Source organism: Bufo gargarizans, chromosome 7 (genome assembly GCF_014858855.1).
Source record: "Bufo gargarizans isolate SCDJY-AF-19 chromosome 7, ASM1485885v1, whole genome shotgun sequence".
NCBI lineage: Eukaryota > Metazoa > Chordata > Amphibia > Anura > Bufonidae > Bufo > Bufo gargarizans.
The window spans coordinates 11,513,002-11,537,287 of NC_058086.1; the positions used below are offsets into that span (position 1 = coordinate 11,513,002).

A 24,286-nucleotide genomic window follows, 5' to 3' on the forward strand; every position below is an offset into this window, starting at 1 on the left:
ACGAGCGGATGCCATGCATGTCATCCGCTGCGTGAAAGAGTGCCAAGCCCTGCTCCGGACAGCATAGACACGGAGCATTAACATGATTGATAATGCTCCGTGCCTCTCTGTGACCTTTTTACTACAAAATCACGGTGACAACTGTATCTCAATCACGTTAATGCTCAGTGTCTCTGCTGTCCGGAGCAGGGCTTGGCACTTTTTCACGCAGCGGATGACACTCATGGCATCCGCTCGTGTGAAACAGCCCTTAGAGTGCAAACAAATCATCTGTTAGGGCTCTAGCACGTGAACGTATTTTTGGTCTGTATACGATCTGCATTTTTGGTGAGGCGGATGTGGACCCATTCACTTCAATGGGGCCGCAAAAGATGAGGACAGCACTCCGTGGATTATCCATATCCGTATATCTGTTCCTTAGCACCTGCAAAAAAATAGAACATGTCCTATTCTTGCTGTCCTATGCTGTCTCGACACCTTTTTCTGGGAAGTCTTTATCACCTACTGACTCCAATTAGGATAATGGAATCAACACCTTTGACCCAATGCTGGGTATAATAACCAGATGTGGATTCAGTTACATATTCATTCCCAGAATTTTTGTACAATCACTCAGAATTTAGAAAGCTCGTTGGAAGAACGAGTGAAACATTTTCAAGAAATCTACAGTACGTCCAGTTGCCTTGAATTATTCTTTACAGATATATGTCTTATTCTTGTCCGTTTTACAGGCAATGATAAGACAGTTTTATAGAGGGCAGGATGTTCTCTTTCGCAAAATGCGGAACGCACACGGCCGGTATCCATGTTATGTGGATGCACAATTTGCGGAGCATAAAACAGGCTACGGTCGTGTGCATGAGCCCTTATGCTGCTTCTTCAATGACCTCTTCTTGGTTCCCTACAGACAGTAACAGAGAAAGCAGAGGGACTGGAGTACACATGACTGCAAGATCACACTATGCAGGGTTCGTTTTCTGGAACAATAAAGCCTGCATAGGAGCCATGAACACAAACCAAGAGTTTTATTGAAATCAAAACTATTTGCTAATTTTTGATCATTAAAAAACTGCTTTGACTGAGATGCTTCACAACAATAAAAAATGTTTCAAAAGTGGATGATCGCCCTTAAAGAGCATTTGTCAGCATCATCAACCCTATTAAACCAGGTACATGGTCTGTCACGTAGATAAAGGAAATTTCCAGCACATATGCAAGGAAAATATTTCAATAAAAATCACCAATTCATTTGAAGTCCATTAAAAACATGATGCACAGGTTTTAAACCAGAATGCACTGGTTCTTACTCATAGCATGTTTTTACTACAGAAGTCCTTGTTTTATACAACCATAGCCTCTAGAAACACAGGTGACGGCCTGATCTAGACCTGTATGTTTCTGTTGCCATTAAAAGCCGGAAACTTGCAGGGCTGGAGAGAGAGAGAGAGGTTAAGTAGGTGGCATTAATTCTTATATCATGGTCACCTGTGCTTCTAGACACTATAATGGTTTAAAACTGGAATTTCCATAGTACCAAAGATGATATGAGTAGGGACCAGTGCACTATGGTTTGTTTTTCTTTTTTTATTACAGGACTGTTTCATGTTTTTAAAGGACTTCAAATAACATGGTCATTTTTATCGAAATATTGCATTACTTGTGTGCTGGGATTTTCTTTTATCTACAGAATTTCCCATAGCCGAGATGACGCTTTGCCCTGCCCTGTGGAGTCTATGACACTGGCAGAAGATATATATTATACAGTGGGCTGAACTGTTCTACATTATATGCATACTGCCTGTCAGAGTTGATGATGGTGAATTAAATGATTTGTCTGTATTTGAAATTGTCGGCCCTGTTTTATAGAAATCTTTACCTTATTGCTTATGAGATGTTCAAAGCTCCGAGGGGCAGGCCTAGACCCTAAGAGCACTGCTCACCACCACCTTTCCTCCTTTGCCAGTGCTCCCTCCCCTCGAGTGACAGGGCTAGTTATCCTTACCGTGTTCCTGCCTTGTCCTATAATCCCATTTGGCACTGAGGAACCTGCTGAGATCTGAACTGCACATGCGCCGATTCAAAATTCACCACTGCATCCGTGGGATTATAGGGCCAAGTAGATGGTGAGGATGCCCAGCCCTGCCAATCAAGGGGAGCGAGAGTGGCTAATGGGAAAATGTGGTGCTCTGAGGACTTAGGCCTGCCCCTTGGTGCTCCAAACAGTCCATTACCAAATGAAATAAAGTGCAGATCTCTCTACAACAGGGGCACCAATTTCAAATATAGAGGGATCATCCAAGTCAGAATGAGCAACCCTGCTAGGCAGTATGCTTGGTTTAATAGGGTGGATCATGCAGAAAGGAGCTCTTCAAAACAGTGGAGGACCTGCTTTACACATGATATAGTAGTTTCTATATTATTTAAATTCAGTCCACAGACATAAAGCATGTGTTAGATCATGTTATGTCATGTAGAGATGAAAACCACTACCTCATGTAACAGGCTTGTGATTTCTATTACAGGATTTGGATTCTAAGGCTACAAGATGAAGGAATGTGTGCTTTTCTACTTCCTGGCTCTGTGCTCCGCCAAGCCATTTATATTACCTCCAAAGTACATGGCACTAACTGACCTCATGCTGAATGACATGGATGATGACGACGATGATGATGATGGAGATGACGACGACAAAAACTCACTATTTCCATTTAAAAGGAACATACCTTTCCGGCCCACCCCACCTCCGTTTGACATGCACCCAATATGTCCCTTTGGATGCCAGTGTTACCTAAAAGTGGTGCAGTGCTCTGACCTTGGTGAGACCCCAAAAACTTTTCATCATCAAATCATTGTAGAAATAGGATTTTACCATACAACCCGAGAATCACCAATAAATAGAGTTGCCCACTTAAGTCTTTATATTCTCTGTTATTTACCCCACTGCCATATAATTCCATAAGACATTACATAGTCTGAGAAGGCTCACTTACAAACCTTATGTGAGCTGTCATGGCAGCCATAGTGGTGATCATCCTGCTTTTGCAGAAACTGATCTCACAGCTGTAGAAAAGAAAATCACTAGAATCAGTCACTAATGACTTATTGGGTGATACAGTAGCAACCAGAGGTCGCACTACATTTTTTCAGAAGAGTAAAAATACTCCTCCGACCATTTTTGAGGAGTATTTTTACCCGAGGAGGAGTACGAAATTTGCAGTAATTCAAATACACAATATATAGGCCTACACTTGCTCACATCTGCTTTGGAGGCTGCGTTTGGAGCCTCTGGTGCGGATTTTGTCTGAAGACCAGACAAAAAAGCCTTGTATGCAGCACTTTTTGGGTAAAAAGACAGGCTCGTGAATGGAAACTGAACGGACTCCATCATAGTAAGCGGGGTCTGTTCAGCTTCTTCCCTGTCAGTTAGGCCGGGTTCACATTACATTTTTGCCATATATTTAATGTACACACAAAAAACGTATATACAGTAACAGACGCCTCAGATAGACTACATTGTTAAAAAAAAACACACGTTAGCCTACATGTTTTTTTTGTGGACTTTGCAGGATGAAAAAACGTGGTACACTACTACACTACACTTTCCCATCCTGCCAAGTACTTTTTTTTTTTTTGCTATGGAACTCCATGGTGATGGATGGCATGTGTTGTGTATGTTGACTGTATGACAAAAACCCAGCCTTACGTGCCCGATGCAGCACTTCCGTTATTTTCATTGTTCTGCTCCATTAGATGAACAGAACAACAGAAATAAATAGTGGTGATGTGAACGGGGCCTAAGAGGTGGGGATTTATGCAGGGAACATTACTGGTCTAAATAACATCAAGCTATTATAGCGAAGTGATAAAGTCCAGTCCGATATGGCGGATCTTCCCTGTACTTTACCACTTGGCTATAATAGCCTGTCTTCATTCACTACATACTGCACCACATACATGCGTGTGATGTATGTAGTGCAGCGTGTGATGTATACATGTGCGTGATGTATGTAGTGCAGCGTGTGATGTATACATGTGCGTGATGTATGTAGTGTAGCGTGTGATGTATACATGTGCGTGATGTATGTAGTGCAGCGTGTGATGTATACATGTGCGTGATGTATGTAGTGAAGCATGTGATGTATACATGTGCGTGATGTATGTAGTGCAGCGTGTGATGTATACATGCGTGTGATGTATGTAGTGCAGCGTGTGATGTATACATGTGCGTGATGTATGTAGTGCAGCGTGATGTATACATGTGCGTGATGTATGTAGTGCAGCGTGTGATGTATACATGTGCATGATGTATGTAGTGCAGCGTGCGATGTATACATGTGCGTGATGTATGTAGTGCAGCGTGTGATGTATACATGTGCGTGATGTATGTAGTGCAGCGTGTGATGTATACATGTGTGTGATGTATGTAGTGCAGCGTGATGTATACATGTGTGTGATGTATACATGTGCATGATGTATGTAGTGCAGCGTGTGATGTATACATGTGTTATGTATATAGTGCAGTGTGTGATGATCACACACTGCACAACATACATCATACACTTTGCTACGTTACACGATGCTGTCACCTTGTTCTGCGTCCATCTTCATGTCTGGGCCCAGTCTTTAGCTCCAGCGCCGCCAGGGTCCTTGTGCAGCGCACCCGGCACTCCATATTCAAACATCCCCCGGGAGCCGGCCCCTCCTCCTTCCAGCGCCCGACGGCTTCCCCTGATGCAGGACCTGTATCGCTCCTGCGCCCGCCCAAACTAACCAATAGCAAATCTCCTTGCTGTCCGGAGCTTTGCTATTGGTTACTGCAGGCACAGGCAGCATCGCTGCACTGCCTGTGCCGTTTACTGCGCATCCTTCGCTGATGAAAAGCAGGGAAAAGTCTAAGGCGTATTGTTATGCAACTATCTTCAAAAAGGTACTGGACAGACCGTCGGGAACGGAGATCGAATTAGACAGAGTACACAGAATGGTGGCCACGAGGAACCATGATTTAGAAAAACCTTGTGATGTAATCTGCTGAGTACACTTCTACAAGGTAAAAGAGGATATACTCCATAGGGCCTGGGATAAAAGAGAGATTCTTTATGGGGACACACCAATCACCATTCTACGGATGTCTCCCGTCCCATTAGTTCGCCCATTGCCGGAAGCCATAAAAGAAGCAGGGACCTCCTACCGCTGGGGCCTTCCCTTCCACATTATTCTACGCAAGCAAGGAAGACTTTCCATGACTATTCACAACCCCGGAGGACCTTCCTGAAGCTTTCCATTTCTTGAACATCCCACCGATTCCAATACCAGACTGGTCACTACCACCGATACTTCAGGCCCAAAATCCGAGAGGTGAACAGACCTGGAGGAACCGTCCACCTCTACCCCAACGTGTATCAAATGGTCGCCTTGGAAACAATTGGACACCCCCCCCCCCCCCCCGAAGCCAAGACATAGAGTTGGTTAATAGGAGACTTCTCGTTTGGAACAAGACTATCTTGCAGTATACCCTATCCAACTGAGGACCCTCTCTGAGCTCGCAGCCTCCCCACATCTGAGAAGGCGGGAAAGGGATTAAGGGATTTGTAGTAACAACTAAGACAGTGGATTCTTGTTTACCGTATTCCTGCTGTGTCTCCCCTCTTCATCTATCCATTCACCCAATAGACCAGGTTTTCCCCAAGTAGATAGCTCTAGTTTTTAGGTTGGTCCATGGATATTCCTCTAAGGCTCCTCTTTGATTAGCCAGCCGTTCCACTTTCCGGCACTAGGGTACTGTGCTCTTCGCCCCTTTGGCAGCTGTTACAGCCAGGTTGGGCGATTCACAGTTAAATAGTTACATCTAACTTTTAAGTTTACTGTAGAGACTTAGTCTCTGACAACCAACACTTGTTTCCCTCTTTTTGCTACGTAAGCAATGCAGTATCACCATTAGCGAAACCAATATTTAGATACATAGATCAATTCAAATCACAAATTATAACTCCATCGACAATTGCATTTGAAATAATCATCAATTTTATTGGTACTCACAGAGTTACAACCATTTCTGGCCTCACAGAAATTAAGTTAATTTCTGTGAGGCCAGAAATGGTCGTAACTCTGTGAGTACCAATAAAATTAATGATTATTTAAAATGCAATTGTCGATGGAGTTATAATTTGTGATCTTAGTCTCATTTGACGACTCCTTCTCCTCTCTGTCCTCCCAAAAAGAACGGACGGCCTCATATCCAGAATACACAATCTAGAACAACTTCACAAATCAACACTGGACAAACACCTGGGAGCTGAATTAACAAAATTGAGGGAGCAGGTCCGATCTTTATGTATGTCTAAGGTGAAAACAAACCCGGAAGAACCCTAGTGAGGGTGTTGCGTAAAACTAGGATACACTCCTATGTACCATTTCTTGCAGATAGCTCTCGTCAACGAGTAACCTTGCCCCAAAAGATAGCCAAAGCCTTAAGATTGCGGAAGCAATCGCTGCTCTAGAATCTCTATCTGCTACTGAATTAAACTTAGCCATCAAGGATTCCCAAACAGGCAAAGCCTCTGGCCCGGAAAGCCGGCCCTTAACATATTATAAAACCTTCATCAACATTCTGTCTTCACAGTTTCTGTCTGCATTCAACTCTTTCTCCTCAACTCGCACCTCACCTCCCGATACACTCCGGGCCCACATCACAGTAATTCCCAAGGAAGGAAAGGATCCATCTCCCTCATAAATGTGGATTTAAAACTATTCTCCAAGATTCTAGCTACCATCCTTATTCCACACATGCAACAACTCATACACTTAGATCAGACTGGCTTCATGCCATTCAGGGAAGCCCGAGACAACACTACTAGGGCTATAAATATGATATACCATGCGACTATGTACATCTAAAATTCCCACGTTTCTTCTTTCTACCTTTGCCAACAAAGCGTTTGACAGGGTTGACTGGGCCTTAATGTTTGAAACACTGGGGAATATAGAGTTGGGGAAGGCGATGATGGCCCACATTCACAACTTATACTCAACCCCACAGAATTAGTCAAGGTGAATGGTTTTTAGCGCCTTTCTCGATAAGAAATGGTAAGAGACAAGGGTGCCCCCTATCCCCCTTCATATTTATTCTTTGCCTAGAACCCCTACTAGGTCACATAAAAGCGAATCACGACATAACTAGGATACAGATTCAGGGAATCTCGCATAAAGTAGCCGCATACGCGGATGACTTCCTTTTCTATCTTACTATCCCCTGGATATCACTACCAAATCTTTTGAAAGAACTTAAACACTATTCAAATGTATCTAATTTTAAGATAAACTTCCAAAAATCGGAAGCACTAAACATTACGCTCCCACCGAGACTATCCACGGAGATGGCGGATAACTTCCCATTTAAATGGACCAGATCCTCACTTAAATACTTAGGTATACAATTATACAATTAACCCCAAAACTATCCGACCTATACTCAGCAAACTACCCCCCCCCCCCCCCCCCCTTACACAGGCAATAAAAACGGACTTAGACAGCTGGAACAAAGGTATCTTCACCTGGTTCGGATGGATCGCCCATTTTTAAAATTAATATCCTTACAATATTTCTTACAAGCTATGCCCATACATACAAGTGAAACTTGAAAAATTAGAATATTGTGCAAAGTTCATTTATTTCAGTAATGCAACTTAAAAGGTGAAACTAATATATGAGAGAGACTCATTACATACAAAGCGAGATATTCCAAGCCTTTATTTGTTATAATTTGGATGATTATGGCTTACAGCTTATGAAACCCCAAAGTCTCAATCTCGGGTACACTTTGCTCAAGGGGTATGGATTAATTAGCGGACTAAAATGTGACACTTTGAGTCTAGAATATTGAACCTTTTCACAATATTCTAATTTTAAGTTGCATTAATGCAATTCCTTTTAAGTTGCATTACTGAAATAAATGAACTTTTGCACGATATTAAAATTTTACGAGTTTCACCTGTATTCCCAGATTTTTTTTTTATACTTTATTATCCATCCTTACACGTTTTATATGGGCAGGGAAAACCCCACGAATAGCCCGTTCAGTTCTATTCCGACCCAAACTTTGTGGAGGTCTAGGTTTGCAGGATTTCATTTCCTATTACCGAGCCACACACCTACTTAAAGTGGTAGACTGGTGTCATCAGTCAAATAAACAATGGATATCAATAGTGCAATCCTTTTTACCTAATCCGCTGGCCACAAAACCCTGTTTGGGATCCCAAATACCATTGGCGGCACACACTCACCCCACCATAGGACCGACACTTCGGTCAGTTTCATCTATCCTTGAACTACCGGACATTTCTCCATCTCCCTCACCGATATTCCTGATTTTGGGTGACCCATGTTCCCTCCAGGATTAGAGCAAGGTTCGTTCTGGAGACTGATGAAGGCCAATAGGTTTGGAGCACATCACTTTATTACGTCCAACTCCTATCAGTCACTCACTGACACCTCAGACCCATTAGATCTGCTGAATTGGCAATCCTAACTTTATCGCATCGCTACCTCCAGCCGCTACGTACAAAAGAGACAGAACTGATTTTGAACAAATCTGTGAGGCGAGGGGGATAATTAGACATGCGCTGTCTCGACTAGATGACCTATTCATCTAACCAACCTTCTCCTACATACCTACTCATTGGGAAACCTGGGTCTTACCTTTTCACCGGAACAGAAATAATGTATATACACATTTACACGTAAGACCTCCATAGCCAGCAATATCCAGGAAACAGGGTTTAAGGTACTCTTCAGATGGTACAGGGTACCTTCCAAGCTGCATTCCCTTTTCCCTACAGTTTCCCCGCGGGAGAACTAGAGGGTCGATGTTACATGCTTTTTAGGAGTGTCCCGTGCTAGCCGGCTTTTGGAGTGAGGTATGGCGCAACATGTCTAAATTTACCTCCTATGCTCTTCCTAAGACACCTGCATTCTTCCTGCTCCATCATAGTGAGATTCCCGTATCTACATATAGGAGGTCAATGATACGACATATAGTCAATACCGCAAGAGCATGTGTCTCTTGCATGTGGAGGCAAACATCTGCTCCCACGATAACAATGTGGATTAACTAAATACAGGAGGTCATGAGAATGGAGGACCTGACAGCATCTTTGAGAGATACTGATACTAAATTCTATAAAACATGGTGACACTGGATCACATTTCAAAGCTCTCAGGAATTAAACGGTTGTTGACAACAAAATTGGGGGTGGTTATTTTTTTCTCTCTCTCTTTCATACCTCTCCTTAGACTCCATATTCCCCAACCAATATTTCATGTGTTTGATCAATATCTCCATCAGACATTTTGAGCAATAGGCACCATAAAGAGAATATTTTTGTCCTGGTATACTTTTTGGCCCACAAAACACATCCAAAAAAAGCCTTGCTTGTAGCATTTTTTATGACTTTTTTTAAATGTCGTGTTTGCATGCTTCATGTTTTTATGCAGGAAATTATGTAAAACATCCCATAGGATAAATACACAGTAGCATGTTCCCCTCTAATCTGTCTTGTGTGAAAATACCCTTTAAAGCTTTTGGTAGGTCTTTTCTGAAATATATATATATATATATATATATATATATATATATATATATAATATATATATATATATATATATATATATATATATATATGTATGTATAACGTATGTTAATTTCTCATATAAAATGTCAAAATTACACCAAATATACTGGTAAGTCTGTTAATAGTTTCTCATTCATTATTTTTTTAGTCCAGTATGTATACATTTACACAGTTTGACATATAATTTGACTTCATATAGTGACAACATTTGTTCTGTACATTGAATAGGTTTGGCATCCATACCTGCCAAAATTCCTTATGACACAAGATTATTAGATCTTCAGAACAACAAAATAAAAGAGATTAAGGAAAAGGATCTACAAGGTCTCACAGCCCTTTCGGTAAGAAATGCTTTCATTGGAACTGAATTTCTGTTTGTATTCTTCATTTCATTTTCACTGTAAAACATTTATAATGTGGCATTTAGCAAACTTTTTGGAAACATTCTTCTTCTTCTTCACTCTGCTGGGACACAATTTTGTTTTGAAAAAAAAAAAAAAGGAATGGGTTATCCCAAGATTTTAAACTCATCCCCATCCATAGGATCGCTCCTCTTACCAAGAGTTTGATCGGTGAGGGTCCTACCTCTGAGACCCATACTGATTATGAGAACAAGGGGTTCTATGTTCCACCACGTGAATGGAGCATGGTCAAGCATGCACACTATTGCTCCATTAATCTCTATGGGACTGCTCATTTGACCCCCACTATTCAGACCCTTATATCCTACTCTGTGGATAGAAGGTATGTTTAAATCTTTGGACAACCAGTTTAATGGAGTAAAATAAGGCTTCCTTCACACTTCTGATCGCCATGACTAACATAGCTCGTCCATTTTATAATTGATCCTTAAGGTCCCTTTACACAGGAAGACGATCTAGCAGATTGTCGGGAAGGAAGCATTCCTTCCCAACAATCTACTGATTGCTAGCGGAGGATATCAACGCATTTACATGACGTGACCTCCTCCAGCTCCTCCAGAGTATGGGGAGGAGCGATCGCTAATGCCATCACTCTTCCCTATAATGTCTGGCTGTTTCCTAGGAGCAGATAGTGTTTACACAGCATAATCAGCCACTGGGAAACAATGATCTTGTATGCTGCACAAAAGATACAATTACCCAATAAACAAGCAAAACATTTACACCTAAAGATTATCACTAGTTACTAGTAATTAATAGTAACGCTCGTTAGCGATAATCTGTTCAATTGTCGGCCAGTGTATAGGGCCCTTTACAAATCCTACTTTCTTAAATGGACACTACATTATGACTGAATGAACGGTAATTGTTATATAGGAGATAATGTTGCCCCGACTTAATCTGAAGGATGTTCTGCATGTTCCTAAAAGAGAAATCGTAGAAACTCACAAAGAACACAGAGGTCAATCTCCTGCTGACCTATTCCTTTTCTGTCTGGTGATTGAAAGAGCGGGAATAGCATTACCATGAGCTGGGGGTTTAATCAGACGGCAGAGGCTTCTTCTCTAGCCAGTTGTCTTACAGCCAGACACAGGACAGTGAGAAGGAGGAGGAAGGACATGTCAGAGCTCCTGTGACACACAGAGAAAATGTATTGATATAGTTGATAAATATCAGATTGTTAAGATCAGACTGCTGGAGTCCACACCTATCCTGAGAACAGAGGGTCTCCTGTCTGAATGTGCATAATATGTGACTGATGGAGCAAAGTCAGTCCCGTAGAAGTGAATGGAACTGCTGCATTCAGAGATAGGACTCTGGGACCGTCCGTTCTCAGGATCACTGAGGGTCCTAGCAGTCAGGGAATGTGGTGAGTAAATACTTTTCATAGGATAGCCCCTTTAATTGTAATATAAGATAAAATTGTATGAAAGAAAAGGATGAGATTAAGGGAAAACTTTGCTTTATATACATATATATATATATATATATATATATATATATATATATAATTTTTATTTTTTTATGTATTTTAATTTAAAATTAGTCTGTCAGTTTTTTGTTTGTTTTTTTGTTACTGAATAGAAAGCTACACTGTTTTGGCTGTAATGGAAACCCGATGGATAATAACCAATTCAAGTGTTAACAGAGCCTTAATGACCTGTAATTTATGTAACTGAAACGCTCTGGGACAAATCAGAACCTGACTATTGGGTAACTCTATCAGCTTTGAGACTGAAGCATTTCAGAAGTATCAATGAGCAATGGGGGATGGGGAGCTCATTGATTCTAATGGCAGTGTAATTTATATGCACCCCTTTACTGAAGTGGAGCGGGAGTTCCAGGATCATTAATAACTACATTTGTACACATCTCTATTACATACTAAAATGATATTTTAATCCAGTTTACCTACTGAAAATGGTGATATGTAACAGACATATTTACTATTATATAAAGCTTTAACAGGGTTGCCCAGGGTTTTGACAGATCAGATCACCGGGGTCCGACACCCCGCACCCCCATGATCAGTTGTTTCCTTGTAGCCACAGCCCCGGAAGTCTGTGCCGAAACTACATAGCTCTGTCCACAACACAATGGATGGAGCTGTGTAGTTCCAGGGTGCAAGAAAAGCGCTAATTAGAAGGGGGCAGTTTGTCAGACTCCCCTGATTTGATACTGATAGCCCATCCTGAGGGTAGGCCATCAATATAAAATTCCGGGATAACTCCTTTATCTTTTGCCTAAAATCTGTGGCAATCCTGGGATTAAAAATACTATAACATGCTCTTGTTATCTATCTAGGCTTTGTTTCTCAACAACAATAAGCTATACAAAGTTCACCCAAAAGCCTTCCAGTCAACAAACAAGTTACGAAGACTCTACCTGTCCCACAATCAGCTCACAGAAATTCCATCTAACCTTCCAAAATCATTGGCAGAGCTGAGAATTCACGACAACAAAGTTAAAAAAGTACAAAAGGACTCCTTCAAAGGCATGGGGGCCTTACACGTTTTAGGTAGGTGTGTCTCCGGGGGATGTTATAAGATAGAAAGCAGGTCATGGAATTTCAAGACCTTGCAGGAATCTCTCACATTTTATGCCAAGCTTTTAAAAGCCAATGTTCCTGCAGCTATTTGTCAGAGGCATCATTCTTGAGTAATTTGCAGAAACAATGTAAAACATTCTGTATTACTCAGAACAATTACAGACATGTATAAACCCTGGGACAAGGAATCAAGATTGGACAGCTCCAACATTAGAGAGATGCCTAAAATGGATTTTTCAGGGTAACACACCAGCCATGACTCGTATTAAAGGAAATCGGTCACCATGACCTTGGACTATTTTCTGCAGTTCTTCATGAGGTGTACTGCAGATAAAGAGTCCAGATTGCTATTCCTTATTTTCCTACTGCCCCCTGTTCCCCTGTCGTCAGTGCTCAAAGCTGCACTGAAATACAAAGCCCGGACTACCTCCTAAGGCTAGTTTTACACTATCGTTTAAGAGCATCAACAGGCTGTCCCAACATGGAGCAGCCTGTGGGACCTCTTTGAACCCGACATTGCAGAAGCTGCCTGTAGGCACACTGTTCCCATAACTATAATGATCACAACCCAGCAAATATGCTGAGAATCGGACGGACTAAAGCCCCTGTGCGCAAGCACGGCAGTCCCAACAATGTATTTCAGAGCAGCTTTGTACACTGACAGGAGGAAGCAGCGGGCAGTAGGAAAATAAAAGATAGCGATCTGGACTCCTTATCTGTAGTACTAGTACTTGTATTACTGTAAAATATTCCAAGATCATGGTGCCAGATTCCCTCTAAATCCCCAAATACTCAGATCAGCCATAACAATAACACCAGGTGAAGTGAATAATATCTTGTCAAAAATAACACCTATCAAGGAATGGGATATATTCAGCAGAAATAACAGTTTTTGAAGCTAATGTGTTAGAAGAACTGTAGGAAAAATGGGGTAAGGCCTCCTGTACACGAACATATCCTTTTTAGTGGTCTGCAAACAGAGGATCTGCAAAATACAAATAATGACCACGTGCATCCTGCATATTTCTTGGCCCACGTTGTAGAAATGGCTATTCTTGTCCGCAAAACGGACATTAATAGGACATGTTCTTTAATCTGCGGTACAGCCGCAAGGATGCGGACAGCACACGGATGACATCTGTGTGCTGTTTGCATTATTTGCATCTGCATAGAAATGAATGAGTCCACGTGCAATCTACAAAAAAAGTGGATTGGATGTGGACAAAAATTCGGTCGTGTGCAAGGTCCCTTTACACGGGACGATATTACAGCAGATTGTTGGGATGGAAGCTTTCCTTACTGCCGATCTGCTGCTCACTGGTAGAGGAAATCGGAGCATTTACATGCACCAATCTCCTCCAGAGTATAGGGAGGAGTAGTCGCTAATCCCATCGCTCTTCCCCAGACAGACTCGTTGTTTCCCAAGAGCAGATCGTATTTACACAGCACGATCTGTCACTGGGAAATGCAGATTTTTGTGTTGCAGTAATGTTTACCCGATGAACGAGGGTTTCACTCGTTCATTGGGTAATCGGCAGTACATTTACACCGCCAGATCATTGCTAACGAGCGTTACTATGAAAGCCTGTTAGCGTTTTCAATTCTCGGTTCATGTAAAGGGCCCTTAAGACAAGGGTCAAATTGTGATGGGTAGATGATTAGTTCAGAGTATCTCCAAAATCGGTATTCTTCTGTAGATGCATTGATCTATATTTGACAAAAGTGGTCAAGCAAAAGACAACTGATGAACAAGCGAATGAGTCATGGACGCCCAAGGGTTATTGGTGTACATGGGGAGCGAAAGTTAGCCTGCCTGGAAAAGTAAATGCTGGCTATGATAGAAACATATCAAAACATACAGCGCATCAAAGCTTCCTACACATGGGGCTGCATAACTGCAGTCTGATCAGAGGGCCATACTGGCCCCTGTGCATCACTAAAAGCATCTACAATGGGTATGTCAGCATCTGACAAATAAAATGTAAACCAAAATTGCATAATATTCAAAATAGAAAAACCGCCCTGCTCGTGATAATTCTGAGCAAGTCTCAACAGAATCAAAAATCTCCAAGATTTTTCTTCTGGAGTAGTCAATAACTTCTCCAGTATACAAGCGCTCCGCCCAAATCTCCGCATTTAGCTCTATATTAGCCAAATAGAGGTAAAGCACATAAATACTGAAGCACCGCAGATACAGACATAATCCTGCAAATTCGCCCCCTGGTTTGTTGTAGCATGTATTCTTTTACATCATGTGGATGGCCGGGTTAGTGTGCATTGCTTACCTGGGGAAGTGCCGGCAGTGGCCTCTTTCAGTAGGATAATGAATCCTGACACACCTCAAAAATTGCTTAGGAATAGGTTAAGGAACATGACAAAGAGTAAATATCAGATTGGTGAGGCTCCTAAGGCTGGGAACCCCACCGATCACGAGAACGTACCCTTTGCAGGCCCCTTGCTGCTCCCCTAAAATAACTGGAACGGCCGGTCACACATATATGCGCAGGAGTTCAGGAGATAGAGGAATAACTTGTGGATATGGGATAACTTGTACCTACCAGAATACCCCTTTAATGAATGTGCTGCTAATGCCTTGGTGCCAAGTAAATGGGGACAGCTGCAGTTGTTACTCTACTGATTGCTCTGTAAGCACATCTGGTCCTTTCCTTATATTGTGGTCAGATGTTCCCAGCATGACCCAATGCTGTTCTTTTAAATTCAAACACAGAACATCTGCCTAAATGACTGTCCATTGCTGGTGAGAAGCTGCAAGTGCTTCCGTTCCCGTTGGCTGGCCTGCTCGATAGCAGAATTCACTCCGCTGCCCTGTACAGAATGCTGGTGTTGGGACACAATGTGTGACCGACTACACGGGAAGAAAATAAGACAGATGAGCTGATCAAGAATAGAGAGAACATCAGGGGGCGCCATTTCAATCAAGCAACTGTTATGTTTTACATGATCTATCAGAAAAATATTGAATTATGGGACAACCCTTTTAAGTATAATACTAATAGCAGTAGCATTGCTGCTCGTAACTAGTGTTGAGCGAACTTGTGTTTTAAGTTCTGCGTCCAAAGTCCGGGTTCGGGTTATCGAAGAATCCAGTTATGGATTCTAAATTCTGTTATGGTCCGTGGCAGTGGAATCCATAACAGGATTCTTCGATAACCCGAACCCGAACTTTGGACGCAGAACTTTAAACACAAGTTCGCTCTACACTACTCGTAACCTTCTGCCTGAGCCATCAAATTAGACATCGATATCTCAAAAAAAAAAATGCATTCCATGCACCACTCTGCATATGTCCTGACACCACCACTAACTATCTTTGTTTGACAGAAATGAGTGCAAATCCACTTGAAAATGAAGGGATAGAACCAGGAGCATTTGAAGGACTGACAGTCTTCCACGTTAGGATGGCAGAAGCCAAGCTGACATCCATCCCTAAAGGTTGGTAAGATTTTGCTTGATCCCCCTCTATGAGCAGAACAGAGATAATTAATATATTACATGACAGCCAATCTTTCAAACGTCCGCCATGTGATGGTACAGTTCTCCTGCAGGTCACCATGCTCATTTCTATTTAAGAAGGGACAGTCCTCATGAGACAACTGTTTAGGAAGAAGTTCGGGGGCTATCTCCCATCTATGGGACACAGCGCTTGTGTGTAATGTGTGTGGCAGAAAGCCATAAGTCGGGATGGTGCAGGGATCTATTGCTGGCCCTATTTTTTCGTCCATGTGCTAGCCACATTTTTCTCAGATATTTATTTCTATGGCAGCCGTGCACACATCCATTTTTTTTGTTTGTGGATCCCGGTGGCTGTTCTGAAAATTATAGAGCATGTCCTATTCTTATTATGGACAAGAATAGGCCTTTCTATCGATGGGAGTGAGAAAAAGTGGAGTGCACACCAAAGGTGTCTGTGTTTGTGGATCCATTGTTTACTGACCGAAATCCGGACAGGGCCGAGTGCATGAGGTCTAACAGTAATAATGTTGCTGATTTCTACATAGGTCTACCACCATCAATCTACGAGCTTCATCTTGACCACAACAAAATTTCATCTATAGAGCTTGAAGACTTTATACGCTACAAAGAACTGCAGAGGTAACTCATGTTTCTTAAGAGCTAAACCTTTTAATACGTTGCATGAAATGGATTTTGTCTGGCTGACTGCCAAAATGTGTACTGGATTAGGCATGCTCCAGAAGCGAACGTACCCTTATTAAGTGATGGCAAATCACAAGGATATACCATTAGTTCATGACCTGTAAGGGGTCGGACCCCTGATACTCCCCTCCTCCTACTGATTCTGAGAATGAAAGGGTCACAGGGCTTGGTTATAGAGTAACAACACCAGGAATAACATTGAATTATGGGTTATAAATTACATTTTTCCGCTTCCTATGATATTTAGCTATTAAGGTTTGTAAATCTTTGTGGTGGTCTGTTTTGCCAGTTAAGGCATGTTCATATGGTGGAGTTTTCCACCAGAAACGATGACAGAAAATCGAGGCTGACCATGGGTTTCTGCTGGAGGTCTTGCTTTGGCAAGACGCAGATCTGCCAATGGCTTTAGCCCCCATTCAAAACGGCTTATCCGTTTGCAGATTCCGGCCACAGTTTCCAGATACAGTTCACAAGTTGTGATTTACTTAATACTAACATGTTGCCCAGGCTGAGGCAGCAACCCCATACCACTTCTAATCCTCTCCATAGATTAATATCCCAAACAGCTTTGTTTGGGCGCAAGTAATTTTACTCTTGGACAACGCCAGTTCCTGTCTGGCTATTCTCCCCTTTGCTGAAGCCTGTGCACTGACCTTTGCTGAAGCCTGTGCTCTTTTGATGATGCTTTCACCACTTGCTGCACCCTTAGGCCTCATGCACATGACTATGTATTTTGCGTCCTGCAAAAAACAGATACGCAAAAAATACGGATGACATCCGTGTGAATTCCGTATTTTGTGGAACGGAACAGTTGGCCCCTAATAGAACAGTACTATCCTTGTCCGTAATGTGGACAATAATAGGATATGTTAAAAAAAATTGCGGAATGGAAATACGGAAACAGAATGCACACGGAGTACCTTGAATTTTTTTTGTGGACCCATTGAAATGAATGGTTCCGTATATGGTCCGCAAGAAAATAAAAAAAGAACGGACACAGAATGAAAATACGTTTGTGTGCATGAGGCCTTAGTGTGCATTCACACGACGGTATAAATGAATCTGCATCATTTCAATGGGGCCACAAAAGATGGCACACCGTGTGCTGTCCGCATCCGTTGCTCCATTGCCCCCCCAAAAAATATGGAGCATGTCCTATTCTTGTTGACAAGAATCGGCATTCTCCATATAGCGCTGGCCATGTGCAGTCCACAAAATGCGGAACGCACACGGCCGGTATCCGTGTTTTGCGGATCCACAATTTGCAGACAGCAAAACACTTACGGTCGTGTGAATGCATCCTCAGGGTCATTTTAGCAAGCTAGCCACTCCTAGGAAAAATCATCACTGTTCCAAATGTTCTCCATTTGGAGATAATAACATAACTGTGGTTTAGTCCAAGAGTCTTAAAATTATCTTGTAACACTTTTCAGATTGTGATATTTCAAAACCGTTTTCCATCATATCTCCTGGAAATTCTTTAATCACTTTAAGAACACAGCCAAATTTCATTTTTTCATTTTTTTTTTTTCTTCCAACGGTCATAACTTTTTTCTTTTTCTGCTGACAGCATATGAGCGCTTGTTTTATATAGTGGGTTTTACTAGCCATATTCAGACACCCAACATTTTGATTTTAATTTTCTGTCGACAGAGCCGTGTGAGGGATTGTTTTTTTTGTGAAGTGAGCAGTAGTTTTTTATGTTGGGGAACATTTCATTAGTTTTTATACTTTTATGTCTGGGCGGCAAGATGACCAAAAAACTGTTTCTGTTCAATATTGGTGCACCTTGTAATACGAGTAATAAGATGGTAAGCCTGGGGGCCTTCACTAAGCCTCCTTCCACCATGGCAAATGGCACCATGGATTTCTTCAAGGTATTAATAAGTGCAGTAATCATTTAAAAACCTCTATGAGGTCAAATTGAGGAGAGATTACAGAAAAGGAGAAGTCATCTTTAGTGTCATAGCCTTTCTGAATTTAAAAGTCTGCAAAATTATACAGGTTTATCAAAATGCCACACATTGCAGAATACATCTGCTGCAACTCGCTAGACACTTTTCTCTCTCTTACATCACCTAATGGATGAAATACATATGCACCAAAATTTGTGTCCAAAAGAGTGCATGTCTTTAAAAAAAAAAAAAAAAAAAAAGATTCCCTTTAAGGGTGCATTCACACAATCGTATGTATTTTGCGGTCCGCAAAACATGTTTCTGGAAAAAATATGGATGACATCTGTGGGGCATCGTTTTTAATTGTAACAATGCCTATCCTTGTCTGCAAAACGGACAAGAATAAGGCTGCCTTTTTTGTGGCCCCATTGAAATAAATGGGTCCGCATTCGATCGGCAAAAAATGAGGATCAGATGGGGAGCAAAAATATGATCATGCGAATGGGGCCCAAAGCTACATGCACACATGAATGTATTTGATGTGGATATTCAGTGCAGATTTCATTGCATTTCTGTAATGTAGCCGTGGATGAATCCATGTAACATGCAGACTTAGTTGCCGATTTGTCCCACAAAGAACTGACATGCTGAGGGATTCAAAATCCACACCACAGATCAATTTTTGCCCCAGGTAAGGGCTCATTCACACGGCCGTAGTGCTTTGCGGACCGCAAATTGCGGATTCGCAAAACACGGATACCGGCCCGTGTGCGTTCCGCATTTTGCGGACCACACATGGCTGGCACTATGATAGAAAATGCCTATTCTTGTCCGCAATTGCAGACAAGGATATGACATGCTCTATCTTTTTTGCGGGGCCACGGAACGGAACTATGGATGCGCACAACCCATGGTGTGCTGTCCGCATCTTTTGCGGTCCCATTGAAATAAATGGGTCTGCACCCGTTCCACAAAATTGCAGATTAGATGCGGACCCATTCATACGTTCGTCTGAATCAGCCCTAAATGAGATTTTGAAAATCTCATCCACCTAGCTGGTATCGTATTATGATGCAGATTTGTTGCTTACAAATCTGTGTGGAAAATCATCCGTAATCCATAAGGCCTCTTGAACACGACCGCTGTTGTGGTCCACATCCGAGCCGCATTTTTTGCAGATTGGATGCGGACCCATTCACTTCATTGGGGCCGCAAAAGATGCGGACAGCACTCCGTGTGCTGTCCGCATCCGTTGCACCGTTCTGTGGCCCCGCAAAAAAAAATAAAACATGTCCTATTCTTGTCCGTTTTGTGGACAAGAATAGGCATTTCTACATTGAGCCGCCCGTTCTGCAAATTGCGGTAGGCACACGGGCGGCTTCCGTTTTTTTGCGGACCGCAAAAAATGGCACGGTCGTGCGCATGAGGCCTAAAACACATCAATCTGGTATCAGCCTTAAATTGTGGGGTCATTTTTCTTAGTAACTCTCCAATCAGCATACAAATCTGAACTTATTTTTAGTTTAGGTGAATGTCTTCTACAAAATACTATGCTAGTGACTGTTAAAATGCATGATGGTTTGATCTGCATCTGAGAGGTGATGGGGACTATACAGTATTACTGCACGACTACATAGTTACGAGTTACATTGTAATTACAGATTTTTATTTTCGAGTGAAATGGTCTTTCAATATTGACTAACGGTATAAATGATTTTTCAATTTTTAGGCTTGGTTTAGGTCATAACAAAATTAAAGACGTAGAAAACGGAAGTCTTGCCAATATACCGAAAATAAGAGAAATTCACTTAGAAAATAACAAGCTGAAAAAGGTTCCACCTGGAATTTCTGACCTGAAGTACTTGCAGGTGAGTAATTTGCTATGTTTTCTACAAGGCTGAAAAGTAAAACCAAACACAATACAACAGCACTCGGCAAACACTGCATACACTGCATACGTGGATTATAAATTGTAATAATCCTATAGTCACTATTTAAAGGTACTTAGCAAGGTGTCCTTTTTAGATGGTACCTTTGTCTATAATGACTCTCCATGTGCCAACAGGTCTCAAATGAATTCAGGGAACGTAGGCTCTAGCTATACACTGCCCTGATTAAAAACAGCCTGTCAGAAACATGGGTGGTTAGGAGTGCATGACTCAAATGGAGGCAGCCACAACTCCAAAAGCATACTGCAAAGTATGAGTCAGCACATCCTACAAATGGGAACAAAAGAATTTGATCAATATATACAGTTGCAAGAAAAAGTATGTGAACCCTTTGGAATGATATGGATTTCTGCACAAATTGGTCATAAAATGTGATCTGATCTTCATCTAAGTCACAACAATAGACAATCACAGTCTGCTTAAACTAATAACACACAAAGAATTAAATGTTACCATGTTTTTATTGAACACACCATGTAAACATTCACAGTGCAGGTGGAAAAAGTATGTGAACCCTTGGATTTAATAACTGGTTGAACCTCCTTTGGCAGCAATAACTTCAACCAAACGTTTCCTGTAGTTGCAGATCAGACGTGCACAACGGTCAGGAGTAATTCTTGACCATTCCTCTTTACAGAACTGTTTCAGTTCAGCAATATTCTTTGGATGTCTGGTGTGAATCGCTTTCTTGAGGTCATGCCACAGTATCTCAATCGGGTTGAGGTCAGGACTCTGACTGGGCCACTCCAGAAGGCGTATTTTCTTCTGTTTAAGACATTCTGTTGTTGATGTACTTCTATGCTTTGGGTCATTGTCCTGTTGCAACACCCATCTTCTGTTGAGCTTCAGCTGGTGGACATATGGCCTTAAGTTCTCCTGCAAAATGTCTTGATAAACTTGGGAATTCATTTTTCCTTCAATGATAGCAATCCGTCTAGGCCCTGACGCAGCAAAGCAGCCCCAAACCATGATGCCCCCACCACCATACTTCACAGTTGGGATGAGTTTTTGATGTTGGTGTGCTGTGCCTCTTTTTCTCCACACATACTGTTGTGTGTTTCTTCCAAACAACTCAACTTTGGTTTCATCTGTCCACAGAATATTTTGCCAGTACTGATGTGGAACATCCAGGTGCTCTTGTGCAAACTGTAAACGTGCAGCAATGTATTTTTTGGACAGCAGTGGCTTCCTCTGTGGTATCCTCCCATGAAATCCATTCTTGTTTAGTGTTTTACGTATCGTAGATTTGCTAACAGGGATGTTAGCATATGCCAGAGACTTTTGTAAGTCTTTAGCTGACACTCTAGGATTCTTCTTCACCTCATTGAGCAGTCTGCGTTGTTTTCTCGCAGTCATCTTTACAGGACGGCCACTCCTAGGGAGAGTAGCAGCAGTGCTGAACTTTCTCCATTTATAGACAATTTGTCTTACCATGGACTGATGAACAGCAAGGCTTTTGGAGATACTTTTAAAACCCTTTCCAGCTTTATGCAAGTCAACAATTCTTATTCGTAGGTCTTCTGAGAGCTCTTTTGTGTGAGGCATCATTCACATCAGGCAATGCTTCTTGTGAAAAGCAAACCCAGAACTGGTGTGTGTTTTTTATAGGGCAGGACAGCTGTAACCAACACCTCCAATCTCGTCTCATTGATTGGACTCCAGTTGGCTGACACCTCACTCCAATTAGCTCTTGGAGAGGTCATTAGTCTAGGGGTTCACATACTTTTTCCACCTTCACTGTGAATGTTTACATGGTGTGTTCAATAAAAACATGCTAACATTTAATTCTTTGTGTATTATTAGTTTAAGCAGACTGTGATTGTCTATTGTTGTGACTTAGATGAAGATCAGATCACATTTTATGACCAATTTGTGAAGAAATCCATGTAATTCCAAAGGGTTCACATAATTTTTCTTGCAACTGTATTTGCCAAGTTTATTTAGTGAATATAGCAACAGAACACTGTTGCATTGTTTGGTTTTATTTTTGTATTTTGAGCCTCAGTGACACAAGCCTGCACATTTACTTCATTTATAGGATGTGCTAACTGTGTTTAGCTTTTGCAGTATGCAGCCGGAGGTGTGGTTGCCTCCATCTTGGTCATGCACTTTTACCAACCATCTTTCCAACAGGCTGTTTTTAATCAGTACTGTATGTAGCTGGAGCCTGCTACAACAAGGAGTATCCTATAGAGAAGGGCCACATCTAAAAGAGGTCACCTTGCTGTGGTGGATGGGCTCAAATGATTGTGATGAATAAACTTGCTTATTACATTATATTTATCTAGTAAATATTGTATTAGTGAAATGTATAACCTATATATTCAATGTTTGAAGAGTGCTGTATAATTTGTCTGCTTACTGGTAAAACTTTACACTTATGTTTGTTTTTAGACAAGAGCTCAAGGTTGAAAATAAGTAAAGTAAAGAAAAGTATCTGTAAGGCTTCTGAACTTAAAGGGGTATTCTAGTTAGAACAAGCTATCCACTAGATAGGGGATAACTGTTAGAATGATAAGGGTCTGACTGTTGGAACCCCCACTGATCACAAGAACAAGGGGCCTGATCCCCTGTACGAATGAAGCAACTGGTTGGACACTAGTACTGCCGCTCCATTAATCTCTATGGGACTGCTGGAAAAAGCAAAGTACAGTGCTCTCATAGACTTTGAATGGGGAGTTAATGTGCATTCTTGACCACTCAAGTGCGGGGCAAGGGACCCCCTTTCTTTTGATATCTGGGGGTTCTAGCGGTTAGACCCCCACTAATCTAACAGATGATAAGGGCTAACATGCTCTAATCAGAATACCCCTTTAAAAAACAGATTATACGTAAATGTAAACTAAAACCCAATATGACATTCTACTCGTATGCATTTTCCTATGTAACATATTCTCAATCTACACATCTAGGTCTTGTTCCTTCACTCTAATAATATTGCAAAAGTGGATGTGAATGACCTCTGCCCCGTACCACCCAAGATGAAGAAGTCACTCTATAGTGGAATAAGCCTTTTTGGGAACCCTGTAAAATATTGGGAAGTTCAACCAGCAACCTTTCGCTGCATCCTGGGCAGGAACAGTGTGCAAATGGGGAACTTCCGAAAGTAAAATCAAGCACGCTGGGCTGCTCCGAGCTTAAGGAACAAGCGATCAATGGAAAAGGACTGTGCCGTAGTTTTATATTTTCAGTTATTATGTCTGACGAACAGAAATCTTAACGGGCTAACTATGTTTACAGACTAATTGCATGAAATCTATCTATTTTAGTAATAAATACTTGAAACTTGGCTAAGAAGAGAATTGACAAGTTATAGCTCTAATTTAGTCCGTCCTTTCCAGGCAGATTAAATCATTTGACACGTGATATCACAGTAGTAAAGCGTGTACATTTACGATTGGTGCTAATCTAAACTCTGCTGCTGCTTTTTTCCCTTTTTGCATAATTCAGTAGCTCCCTTCAGTGTTAGAATACTGTATGTCAATTACATAGAATACTGTATTAAATGAAAATATTGAAAAAATGTTTTATATATATAACACTTTTCAGGAATATCAGAAGTTTAGCCATGGTTGTTTCCATCAGGATATGACAAAGGCCACTGTCAGCAGATCCCACGCAGCGCCTAGATTCTGCTGACTTCATCTGGGGGGCAGGGTCCGGGGACTAT

General features: G+C 41.6%; 2 protein-coding genes across 5 annotated transcripts in view; one reads left to right on the top strand and one right to left on the bottom strand.

The window, feature by feature from the left end:
• Nucleotides 1-24,286, bottom strand: part of LOC122943759 (centromere protein P) — a 400,675-nt gene that overhangs the window by 215,395 nt on the left and 160,994 nt on the right. The window lies entirely within an intron of this gene.
• ASPN (asporin) lies at nt 2,499-23,905 on the top strand. Its single transcript, XM_044301754.1, has 7 exons — nt 2,499-2,816; nt 9,855-9,967; nt 12,353-12,566; nt 15,939-16,049; nt 16,616-16,709; nt 20,397-20,535; nt 23,529-23,905. The coding sequence occupies exons 1-7, from the start codon at nt 2,546-2,548 to the stop codon at nt 23,724-23,726; spliced, it is 1,140 nt and encodes a 379-aa protein (XP_044157689.1). The 5' UTR covers nt 2,499-2,545; the 3' UTR covers nt 23,727-23,905.

Bases quoted from the DNA above. Each gene is read 5' to 3' on its own strand.
- ASPN (XM_044301754.1), top strand. From the start codon at position 2,546: ATGAAGGAATGTGTGCTTTTCTACTTCCTGGCTCTGTGCTCCGCCAAG. The intron at 16,050-16,615 runs GTTGGTAAGATT...ATTTCTACATAG, and splicing joins GCTGACATCCATCCCTAAAG to GTCTACCACCATCAATCTAC. The intron at 20,536-23,528 runs GTGAGTAATTTG...CTACACATCTAG, and splicing joins CTGACCTGAAGTACTTGCAG to GTCTTGTTCCTTCACTCTAA.